Genomic DNA, 12,295 nt, shown 5'->3' with positions numbered 1-12,295 from the left:
AGGTCCTGCACATGGGTCGAGACAATCCCAAGAACAAATACAGGTTGGGCGAGGAGTGGATTGAGAGCAGCTCTGCTGAGGACTTGGAGGGTAGTAGCAGATGGAAAACTGACTATGAGCCAGCAACATGTCCTTGCAGCCCAGAAAGCCAACCGTGTCCTAGGCTGCACCAAGAGAACTGTGGTCAGCTGGTCGAAGGAGGGGATTCTCCCCCTCCACTCTCATGAGACACCCCCCATCCCCACCCCTGCACTCCTGTGTCCAGCTCTGGGGCCCCCAACATCAGAAGAACATGGACCTGCTCGAGCAGGTCCAGAGGAGGCCAGGAAGATGATCAGGGGGCTGGAGCACCTTCCTTAAAGAGGACAGGCTAAGAGAGTTGGGGTTGTTCAGGCTGGAGAAGGCTCCAGGGAAACCTTATAGTGGCCTTCAGTACTTAAATGGGGGCCGACACTTTATCAAGGAGTGTAGGGATAGGATGAGAGGTTAGGGTTTTAAACTGAAAGACAGTAGATTTAGATTAGATATAAGGAAGAAATGAGACACTGGCACATGTTGCCCAGAGCAGCTGTGGCTGCCCCCTCCCTGGCAGTGTTCAAGGCCAGGTTGGACGGGGCTTTGAGCAACCTGGGCTAGTGGAAGGTGTCCCTGCCCATGGCAGGGGGGTAGGGACTAGATGAGCTTTAAGGTCCTTTCCAATCAAAACCGTTCCATGATTCTACAAGATAAAAGATTAATATCTTAGTTCCTCCACATTATTCTCTTCTACGATGGTCTATGAATTTAAGTGCATGTGTCAATGAAAATACTGTTAAATTTGACTAAAGACAAGGACTATGTTTCTGATGCACCCCATTCAGGAGAATGAGATATGTAGTCCCCATTATTTTGCTTTCCAAATTCATTCTTTTCAGTACAGATCAAGTTTGAAGTTTATTTAGGGATATTTAATAAAATTGAACACTTCAGAAAGCTAGGTACTTCTGCATTTTTTTTCCTCCAGCATCTTAGAGGATCTCTGATGTCCTAGACATAAAGTCCTGATTTGTCAGTGAGACCTACAATGTCAAATCCATGCAAATTAGTCAACTTTGATCATGGTACAGACATAAAACCACATCACTAAGTATCTGATCCTAGAAATTAAGCACATTATTTTTAGGTTTAAATAATACTTTTTGTGTTTGTTTTGGATATTGTGTAAAACTGACTCCTCTATGGGGTAAAATCTTAGCTCAGAAGAAAATTAATGATAACTTTGCTTTTGTCTTCAATGAAATTGGATTCTACTCAAAGTATCACAATTATGCTTAACAGAAATGAATCCAACTGCTTACTTGATCTTTGGTTTTTGATGAAGAAGAGCTTTAGTCTCTCTTTAAATGTATTTTCATTCATATAGAATTCAACTTGCACCCTGAAATATAAAAGGAAGCATTAGAATTGAATATGAAAGATAATGATTTTTTCAAAATCATTTTTTTCCCTAATCATCTGTTCTTCATATATAAGTGGAGGAACATATAGAGAGCATTCAGTCAAAAGCTCACTTGGATTTGAATGACTAATGTTAAAAGATTAAAAAACAGAAAAAATAACCCCAACATATGCAAAAACTTAGTTTATGCCCTTTACATGCAGAATCATTTTCATATTTCTTGGATGGTCTACACTGCAAAACAGAAGCATCTACATTTTGGTATTTTCATTGGAAGACTAGTCTCATCTGCATCTTTGTAAGGAAGATTTCCTTGGTGTTCAGGTTAAACCTTCCATCTCAGTTTAACAACCTTCCTGTAAAATTGTCATTTTAATGATTCTTTTTTCTTTCTTGTTCATATCTGTCAAGCATTCATGTCTCAGTTAAGTGTTCATTTGTTTGTGTTCACCTTCAAATGCTCATGCACCAAACAAACCACCCTCTCTGAACTCTGCTTTTGTCACAAACAAATACTAAGACCTGAAAGCAAAATTACGTTGCAACATACAATATTGTACAGAAAATAACTCCCCTTCCTGATTATATTAAGGCAACAGCAACATCTTTTTTTTCCTCCTTTCCCTCCCCAAATTTGCCAGGATGTATTTCATGATTCTGTCTCTCAATTCAGTCTGAATACAACTCATGCAATAGTTCTACAGACCAGAAGAGAGAAGAAAACTCTTGTAGGGGCTGACAAGGGGAAAAGAATGTGTGCATTAGTTGTATTGAAAACTAGGCCATTCCGGAGTTGTGGAGTTGCACTGCTTGCTGTCGGATGAGTGCAGCAGTAGTTCCATTTCCACTGAAGTCCCTGCTCTACCCAACTGACTGGATCTCCCTCACCAATCCCAGTTCTCCTCCAGGAATGAGTTGCTTTACCCCAGCACAATTTCTGTGCCTTTCAGACAAGTCATTCAACAGTTTGAGAACTGTTCTACTATTGCTAAAGATTAAGGTGACATCACAAAAGTGAGTTACTTCCTTACTTTTCACATTCTCTGTACGCCATGTTTTGAAAAATTGCATACACCTTTTCTGTTCACAGGCATACTTGACCTTTATTTGAGCATTTCTTTTCAGCACTCTTTCTTTCATCAAATGACTGTACTTCAGTTATATGTACTGTCATATTTTTCAAGCAGGGTCCTGACTTTAGTTTTTCCCATCTTGCATGTGAAGCCTTTCCTGAAACAATTTTTGTATAATCTAACATTACCTACAGTGTCTCTCTTTTCCTCAAATACTTGTCTAATACATGTATCTGTGTACTTATGGAACTGAAGGATTATTTATTTATGGGCCCAGAATGGATGGCATCTCAGGTAATGTGACTTTTTCATGCTTGCTTACTTATTACCAGAAGTTTAGGCGTATCATTTTGTAGGACAGAGTCAGCACATCATAAAAAGAAGGTGCTCTATGACTCATTTAGTGAGGTCAGTTAATTTTAGGTAGTCACTTAGCTTTGGTGTGGCTTATTGTAGTGTTTCTCGCAGAATGAATTATTACATTGCTTCCTGTTCAGAGGAAGCAAAAACATAACCTTATTTTTAAGAATCTCTATTGGAACTAAGCTCTATAACTTACAGAATTTTTAATTTATTTCTGTGCAATGACACGTTTGGCACAGCAGTAAGAGCAGTCCAAGACCAGTTTTTCTGCCCTACCTGGCTCTACCCCTTCTGTGGTAACAGCTGTAAGCAGTTGGAATCAAAGAGGACAAACCCACCCACTCTGGTTTTTAAACTAAGAGTAGTTGCAACTGCATATTTCAAAGAGCCTGGGACCAGAGGAATGTCCTAGAAACTGCCACCAAACTAGAAGAAATCTGGATGAAGAGCAACTTGTTTGGGGGCTTTTATTGAACTTAAATGTAGCCTAAGTGTTGTGCTGTTCCAAGACTGCAGGAATCGTTGCCATGAGCAGAAATACAACTTAGATAGCTGATAACCTTAAGGTAAGTAAAGAAGCATGTCCAGGGGTTAATTAGTAGGTGAGCAGGTTTGTGGAGGCCTGAGTTCTGCTTCAGTTCTTTTCTGCGCATTTCCCAAGGTACTTAGTGTCATTAAAGCAGTGACAGGTTTAGTGGGAAACATTTCCTGTGATTTGGCAGCTGCCACATGCTAAGTGTATATACTTAATCTTCAAGGACATATTTCAGTAGGTAAACACAGTGGCACAAGCTACTAAAGTAAGGGATGTTATTTTAAAGGTGCACAGCATCAGACATCTTTTTTACACATTTTAAACTAATCGCTCACATTATTCAGTGAGAAAATTACAGTAGTCACTTATCATGAAAGAACACATGTTAACAGCAAGTCATGGAAGCTAATCACCCTCCGATCACTGCCATCATGAATTGCTCTGATAGCCTTCTAACAGCTGTCTACTCCTCTCTCCTTAGCAACCTGTGCTCACAGCAGACTGGGATTCCACAGTGCAGCAGTTTCCATGGCAAAACGGATTACAAATGCTGCTAATACCACTTCTGTGGCTCAACTCTTCCTTCTCCTTCCCATGACTTTTTTTAAACTTAAATAAAAACTATCTCGGCCTTCTACAGTTGCAGGAAATACATTATCGGGCATATATAATCAGTGTACACTTTCCTGATACTCTGGCTTTGATTCTTAAAGGTTGCTATTTACAAAGTAAAGCTAACAAATAATGGTTGATAGAGCCACTGGCAGAGATAAGAACAGAAACCTCCATACACTGCTCCTTCCCAATACTGTTTTTTTTATTTTTAGGGAGAACACTCATTCTACTGGAAGCTAATCTTTTGATGGTTAAAATTTTACCTCAAGTATTTGCTCTCTTCTGTATTTTTCCCACTATGAAGTGTAACCTAGAAAAGGATTATTTCAGGAATGTAACACCAATTCTGATCCTCGCTTGCAGTATTAAAATCATGTAGCAGTAGTAGTAGTGAAGGGCTTAAACAAGCTTTTTCTGGACTTAAGAAGCAGTTAGTACAGATGAGTGAGTGAGGGAAATTAATTGCCACATACTTATATAAAACTTGATTATTCTGTTGCAGGATAAATACTAGTTGGAAACTGATTTCAAGCAAATGGTTTTGATGAAATGGCATTCATGCAGTACAGAGTGATAGTACACGTGTACGCAGATCATCTGGCCTGTGGAGTAGGTTTGGTTTTGTTCTTCATTTCTAGTGTAAGTAGTTTAAACAATTTGTGCTTCATGTTTTTCATCTTCCCATAAAAGACAGTTGTAGTTCAGCCCACCCTGACCAAAGGGAAATAAAGCTGAAGGATGAAAAGGCTACTCTTGACGATGGTTACTGGGACAGAAACATTTGACGAACATAAGGATTTTGTAGATGCAGTCAATCATTTCTGACTTTTTCTGTGTATGTGGTAGGCATTAAATATTCCACAAAAAGCTGGTTTTGGATGTTAAAGATCAGGTGTAATACTTTGTTGACTCTTGCCTCAGTTTTATTGAAAATGCACTAATATCTGATATACCTGTGGCAAAACCAACTGAAGCTGTATGACTCTTAAACACTGTGTGGTTTTTTTAACCTTCTTAGAACTTAATACCTTTAATAGTGGTCTTCCCCAGTGATGTCAGTGGAATCTTTCGAACTGTAAGATGCATCCTGAAGTACCCAAAATACAAGTATACGCTGCACTCTTCTAATTCAGTCAAGATGTAATTTGAGTAGTACAATTCAATGTCATACAGAGTGTAGCAGGAAAGTGCTAATTCATGCCAAGGACTCTAATGCAAAGCACTTATCATGACTGTAAATTAGTGGGACTGATCTGTCTGCACTCCAGTTACTTAACTAATTTTGTCTGCATTTTTCCTCTGCTATTTACCAGAGTCATTCTACTCCATAGCCACCCTTTACTACAGTAACAATGTTACCTTGCACCCTCAAATCTACAAATTGTATTTCTTTCCTGTTAGAAAATAGCAGATTTTGCAGAAATAATCCCTTCAAAAATGAAAGTCTAACTACATGTGTGCTAGGAATTTAAATGTTTATGCTTACCACTTCTTGACATCAGAATCAAGAAAGATGTTAACTGTACAAATGGAGCCAATCTGAAGAAAACTACATCAACTTATTTAAAACCATCTTTATGGAAAGTTGGGAAACTTCACGGTTTTCCTACAAAAAGAGCCTTGTCATATAGACACTATGGTTTTTATTGGGATTCACCAATCCAATATATGTGAAATCCTGTTAGATTTCAAACCTTAAAGTTTATTATGTAGGGTGTAGATAGGTGCTTAAAAATGAAGCATATGAAGTCAACTGTTATTGTCAAAGCTTATTTTATGCAAGAGGAGGAAATGGGCATTTGTGTGTTATAGCTTTTAATAAAAGATCAGTGTATTTTAATGATTACTGTCTTGAGTGGCAGTTCTCTTCTTTCTGAAGTTTTGCAAGTTCTAAAATACTCAGAATTCTGATTTGTTTAGAGCTTCATAGACAAATGGTCATTTAACTTCTCAGGCCTGCTTGCTCCATCAGAACCAATGACGGATCAAGACTGCTTGTTGAACGATACCTCCTCATCCTGTGCTGAAGAAAATGGTGGTAAGACCAGGACTTTTATGTTACTGGTTTTTAACTTGGGGAGGCCTTCTATTTGTTTCTGGGAGGAAATCAGTCATCAGTTGCAGAGGTCACAATGAACCTTGAACAGATAAAGTTCTAAGTTTTTAATTTTCTCTCCATGCTGAATGACAGGACCGCAGAACAAATGCTGGTAATTGGGGGAGGCAAGGTACTTATTTCCTCCCATTTATTGGAAAGATGGAAAAGGTGCTATTTCTTTTGCAGCTTCCTAATTTGGTAGTCTTGCAGTGTGAGCATAATATGAGAGAGTTGTGGAGGTCAGGGCCTCAACATTTTTCTGGGTACTTTAGGACATAGTCTTTAAATCTGTAACAAAGCTTTTTGCCATGCATATGCTGATGAAATCTAACATTTGCAATATGGCCCTGCATTTTCTTAAAGATTACTTCTAAGAAGTGTGGAGTAGTTAAAACTGACAAGTATAAGGTCTTTTTCTGATAGGGGATTGTCCTGGTTCTGCTTGGATAGGGTTAAGTTTCCCCAGCAGTGGGGAGGGAGCTCCAGCTGGGTTATTGGAGACCATGCTGACCAGGTCCAGGAGCCCAAGTGAAGGAATAGCAGAGACGTTTTTGTTTGCGTCAACACCTTCACTGTTGTACCCATGCAGTATATATCTTGTTCTGTTTCATTGTTATTACTGTTATTGTTATCGTTGTTGTTCGGTTTGTTGTTGTTACACTGTTGTATTAAATTTTTCCTTATATCAAGCCCGGGGTTTGTATCTCACTCCCTGCCCCGTCCGGTCCAAGGGTGGGGGAGTAGGAGCAGCGGCATCATGGTCTCAGGTCCCAGCAGGGCTTAAACCACCACAGGGATTTTATCCCCTTTGTATGAATAAACCAATGAATATTTTCTAGATCTCTGCAGAACTGTGTTCATGTAATACTGTTAAGTAGATTCTTTGTAATATCTAACATTGTGATATCTATGATATCTATCATCATTCATGATAGACCACAGGTTCCACATGTAGTATGCAGTATTACCGATTATATCTTCATTTTTCCAAACTAAACTCTTGCAGTACTCCTCTAGAACAACTTAGGCAGTATAATTGCCTGGTTCAAATTTGAACTATGATGTAACAAAGGCATGTCTGGTCAGCTTAGTACTTAAGACTGTATGCTATGACATCTGTACCTGGGCATTTATTTTGTTGTTTTCTTTCTATGCGTGTATTTATTTAGAAGTTACCTTCTAAATCAGTGAATTTAGAAAAGTAGTGAAGTTTTTCCAGACATACCTACATTCACTCGATTATATAATTGGATGTTACCGTAACTAATGGATTTATAGAGATCAGGCGTTATCAGTGTCATGTAAAAATTCTCTGTATTAATGAAGATAGAAATAGCATGCACTGAGTTCAGCTTAATAGCAAGTTCCAGAATAAAGGATCAACAATGCATAAATAACCTTGTAGCTTGGAACTGTATCTGTGCTCAAACCCTTTTTACTGTATCTTTCCAAAAAGCGCTGCTTGTTTTGATTGAAACAAATCAGAAAATAGGCCAAACTAATTTTTCAGGTTGCACCTGCAACCACAAGAAAATATTTTCTATGTAAAAGTAAACTTCTTCTTTATTTAATTGTTCAAAAGCCAAAATGCTAGAAATTTTGGCCCTTACTTAAAATTTTCTTCCTTACAATTTAAATAGTGTATGCATACCTATATTTTATGTATATAAATACAAATATATTTAAAATTCTGATTGTGAGCCACCTTCATGTTACAATCAGCTGGCTTCAGTTACATAAAACTGTCTTCATGAAACCTATATAGGTCCATGGCAGCAATTTAATATTGCAGCAACAGAGATATGAAATTACTATCTTTCAAACTTTTCTCAGTAAAATATCTTAATTTTTTCCATTCCTTTTAGGGAAAGATTTTTAAAGGAAGACTGATAGCAAGTGATTGAGACTCAGTGGTGGGCAGTATGCATGCTTTTCAGTCAAACAATAATACTTTTTTTTTAAATCCCCCATTCACAACTAGTCTTGTAAATTCGAAAAGGAAATTATCATCTCAGTCCTGCACCCATGAAAACCAGTGACAAATGTACCATTCTGGTAACAGTGCAGTAATAAAAAATGAATTTACAATCTGTATTTGTCATTAGTAACTTTAAAAAAAAACAAAAACAAAAAAACAAACAAACAACAAAACAAGAAAATACTACGATGTTTTACTAAGGGGAAAAGAAATCTCAGAGCAATCTCCCTCTCCATTTTAGTGGCCCTGCAAATACACCTTCCTATTGCAAATCTATTGCCTAAGGTTAGAAAGTTAATAAATCAAATGTATTGATGCATTAAGAAATAGTGCACTTTTAAGCTAAATTTTGCAAGAAAATCACACAAGGTGGATGCTTGATGAGTTTAGTAAAACTCTGTTTTCCTTTTTTTTTTTTTTCCCCTCCCCCAAATCATATAAGGAGGGGAAAGCATACGTATTTTAAAGTGAATTTATTGCATGTTAAGAATAGCAATTCTTAACCTTTGGGCAAAAATAATTCCTGTGTAGGATATATACAGCACAGAGCTACTGCAATGAAAATCCATCACGCAAGACCTTTTAACTGCATAAATCTAAATATCAGAGTAATGGGGTATACTTTATGAGTTTGATTTCAGATGCTGTTCAGGTGTATTTAGTTGTGTCAATGAACCATACCTGAACAGAAGGAATGTTTGTTGGGTTTTGTTTTAATGTTGTCAACTACTTGTCAAAAAGAGACTTGAAACAAACTTGTTGACTATCAAGTATACTGTGATAACACTTTTTCATTGCTGCCAGCCTGGATTTAACTCTATATTACAGTGTTAGGAACAAAAGACACAGTAACCCATTACAAGCTACCTTATCTTTATTTTTTTCTGCCTAAATTTTATTCTCTGTTCACAGGACAATTTCTCTATTGCTTTCATGAAATTATTTTTCTGTACTTACTTTTCTCTTTGCCATTCAACAATCAGTTAATTTTTGTTTCAAGGGAAAGGTTGTTTTGCTATGAAAGGCAGCAGGACAGCTGGTGATTCACGAGTAAAGAAACTGCATTAGGAGGAGGAGAATTCATGTGCCTAACATGCTCTATTCCTCTGTATCACAACTACATATTGCTATCACCTGCTGATGTTCTAAAACAAAAGTTAGATGACAGATCCTTTTCTTGCAACTACAGCAGTCTATTCATTAAATCTATCTTCTCTGTGATAGGTGCAGCATACGCAGGATCCAGTAGCTTGCTTGGGTACCCTGCATACATTGTATAAATGAATTAGAAATTACTGTTCTTAGAGTAACAACATGTCTCAAGTTGTTGATTTAAAATTTAACAATATTTTCTACTATATAGTATTTTAATGTTAATCATTGCAAACCTTCCATATGAATCTATTCATTAATACTCACCAAACCTGTCTGTTGCATCATTACCAATTAATTCTTACCTTAGTAAGACCTGTTCTCTCTCAAAAAACCTCTTAGTTATTTCCCCAAGTAGACACACTTGTGTCTACATTAAAGACAGTCTGCAGGGTCGGGGGTAGTTTTAAGAAATGTCTGTAGCCCTCCAACTATTTACCTTCTTTTTCCAACCTTTTTTTGGTTCTCTGAGACCTCTCTTTACTCCATGCTCAGCTCATAATTTATTCTCCACCACCCTCTCATTACAATTCATCCTTCTTTCTGTTCTTCCATTTAAATTTTAAGAATATTTCCAATCTCTTCTTCAAAAGTTCCTTCTCTCTAGTTCCTTGCAAAATACACCCTGTCTTGTCTTCCTCTATAGACTACAGAACTTCACTATTTCACTTGAAAATAGTGATGAAATGGCACACTATCCCTCCTGTGTATTTCTTTTCTTTGCTCCAATTCCCTGAGTGGACCTTTGCTTTCAATAACCCTTTCTTCTTTACACTCTCACTGTCTGGAACTCAGGACTCTGGTTTTCTTCCTTTTCTTTTCTGTTGTTCTTTAGAAACTTCCAACTGTTGGTGCTATACAGCCCTTAAAAGATACTTCTTCCTCAGGTCCATCGGAAACTTAATGGTGACCATGTATGAAAATATCCACTGTATGTTCAAAATAGATGGATGGCAGTGATGGAGTTGTATCACTCCTACTCCATCACTTAATCTGTGATGTTATTTCTCTGCAGATTTTATTTCAATAACTCTGAATTCAGTTTGCATGCTCCCCATTTAACACTTTTCTATTACAAAGCAGGCAGCTAAACACTATGAGGGACATTGTCATGGAGATTATCCAGATAAAGATAGAAACAGGTGTTCAGATAAACAGGAGCCTTAAACTGTTGTGATAGATTTTGTCATCTCTAGAATATTAAATAAATAAAAATCTTAAAGACTCATTGCTCACTTTAGATATGGCACTTTACAAATACACACACCTTTCTTACATGTAAAAATCCAAATACCTGTGAATGAAGCATGTCATCTTTGTTTAGGCATAGGAGCTACTTAATTACTTTTTCTTCTCTTCTCTTTTCTTTTTCTTTTTTTTTTTTGACGTGGGTGTAGTAGTCCAGGGCTTAAAACAGAAAAATAATGTGGTGTGTGTATAGGTCTCTTGTTTAAAGAGAAAAAGGATGAGCCCAACATGTCTTGACTTTAAGGAAATGCTGAGCAGACACTCTTCTTCAATTCAGTCACTGCAAGTGACTCGAGTTTGCTTATGATTACCAGTGAAATCCAAATCACTATTGACTTTAACTCTACTTCTCATCTGTAAGACAAATGTATGACTATTCTGTTACTGCTGTTCTGTAAGTTATCTTTTTCTTCCTTCTCATCTTTCATGATTGCATCTTTTAAAAACAGCAAGTAGAACAAAGCTGAGAGCTGTTCATACATGGTATCCTCACAAATTAGATCACTTATCTCAGTTTTATTTTTACTTTAAAAAAATTAAGAAATTAAGATTTAGTTTTCTGAAAATGCAGCAGAAGGAAGAAGAAAAAAGAGCAGATGGATAGAAAAAAATCAAAAAAAGGAACAAAAAAACCTTTGTGGGTGAATCCCAATCTGTCATTTTTAAAGTATCACATGATCAAGTGTAAAATATCATATTAAAATATGACTCATTAATATGTTACCTGAAACAAAAAGCCAGCTTCCTAGTAGGGTCTGGTCCAATGGCCACTTAGATCAGTGGAAAGATTCTATTCACTTAAGAGTTGAATAAAATAATCAAATAGTAAAAATATTCAAACTAGATAGTTCCCTATTTCTTTAAGTATTTAATTACTATTTTTGTCCCAAAATGAAAGCAATTTTCTTGCTATTTTAATTATACAACGTATTTTACATAAAACTGGCAGGTCAGTGTGAGATTCAGAAGAGCATATATATTAATTCTTCTCTAATAGAATTCCACAGCTTTTTATTGTTACTATCTTGCTTTATTATTACTTCTGTTTGCTGGCTTTTCTGCTTTTGATTTTTTACTGTATTATGCTAGTTATGCCAACAATTTATTCAGTGTTTCCTGGAAGAATGCACAGCACAATTATATCTAGTCAGAAAAACAATTTTGAAGGTTGGGTTTCTGATGGGATGGGAGCTGTATTCTGTATCCTCCCTTTTGGGAGCTGTATTCTTCTCGTATTTCTCTGACCTAACTTAGTTGTCATGATTGCTTTCTGAATAACTATATGGGGATGATAATATGATTCCTAGCTGTTTAACAGCTTCCCACAGAGTTCAGCAGTAAAAATGGCAAAAACAAGGCCATCTTCACTGAAAATACTGAGAAAAGTTTTATAAGTATCAGATGAATTGGAATAGCCTGCATTTTCAGAAAACATTGCAACTGTCCTTCAAACATGGAAGTCTTTTTTCACAAGTGTTAAACTAAAAATGAGTACATTTTACACTTAAGAACCTACTCTTTTTTTATTTTCAATTGGCCACCAAAGAAATATCTCTGAGGAATCTGAATTCTCTGACCCCATTCAGACTGACCTGTTTTTTTTTTCTTCTGACCTGTTTAGTTGCTTCTTTCAAGACAAACACAAAATGTCCATAATATGGATATTTGGAGGAGAAACAAATCCTGAAATTTAGCATATTTCTCTAAAACAATTATAAACCTGGTGTATATAACTATTAACCTTGAGAAAATATCTGAGCATCTTGCAGTTACTGGATCTAAAAAATCCAACTTC

At 36.6% G+C, this 12,295-nt stretch overlaps 1 protein-coding gene across 4 annotated transcripts in view; it reads right to left on the bottom strand.

Annotated features, from left to right (window-relative positions):
- KCNT2 (potassium sodium-activated channel subfamily T member 2) overlaps positions 1-12,295 on the bottom strand; it is a 156,195-nt gene that overhangs the window by 119,596 nt on the left and 24,304 nt on the right. For all 4 annotated transcript variants that reach the window (XM_074908232.1, XM_074908233.1, XM_074908234.1 and 1 more), the window contains exon 2: positions 1,338-1,417. In XM_074908232.1, coding sequence (XP_074764333.1) covers positions 1,338-1,417 — 80 coding nt within the window. The remainder of the gene's footprint in view (positions 1-1,337; positions 1,418-12,295) is intronic.

Source organism: Athene noctua, chromosome 5, assembly GCF_965140245.1.
Source record: "Athene noctua chromosome 5, bAthNoc1.hap1.1, whole genome shotgun sequence".
Taxonomy (NCBI): Eukaryota; Metazoa; Chordata; class Aves; order Strigiformes; family Strigidae; genus Athene; species Athene noctua.
Note: the sequence above shows the minus strand (reverse complement) of the source record. Positions and strands in the feature narration are given on the sequence as shown.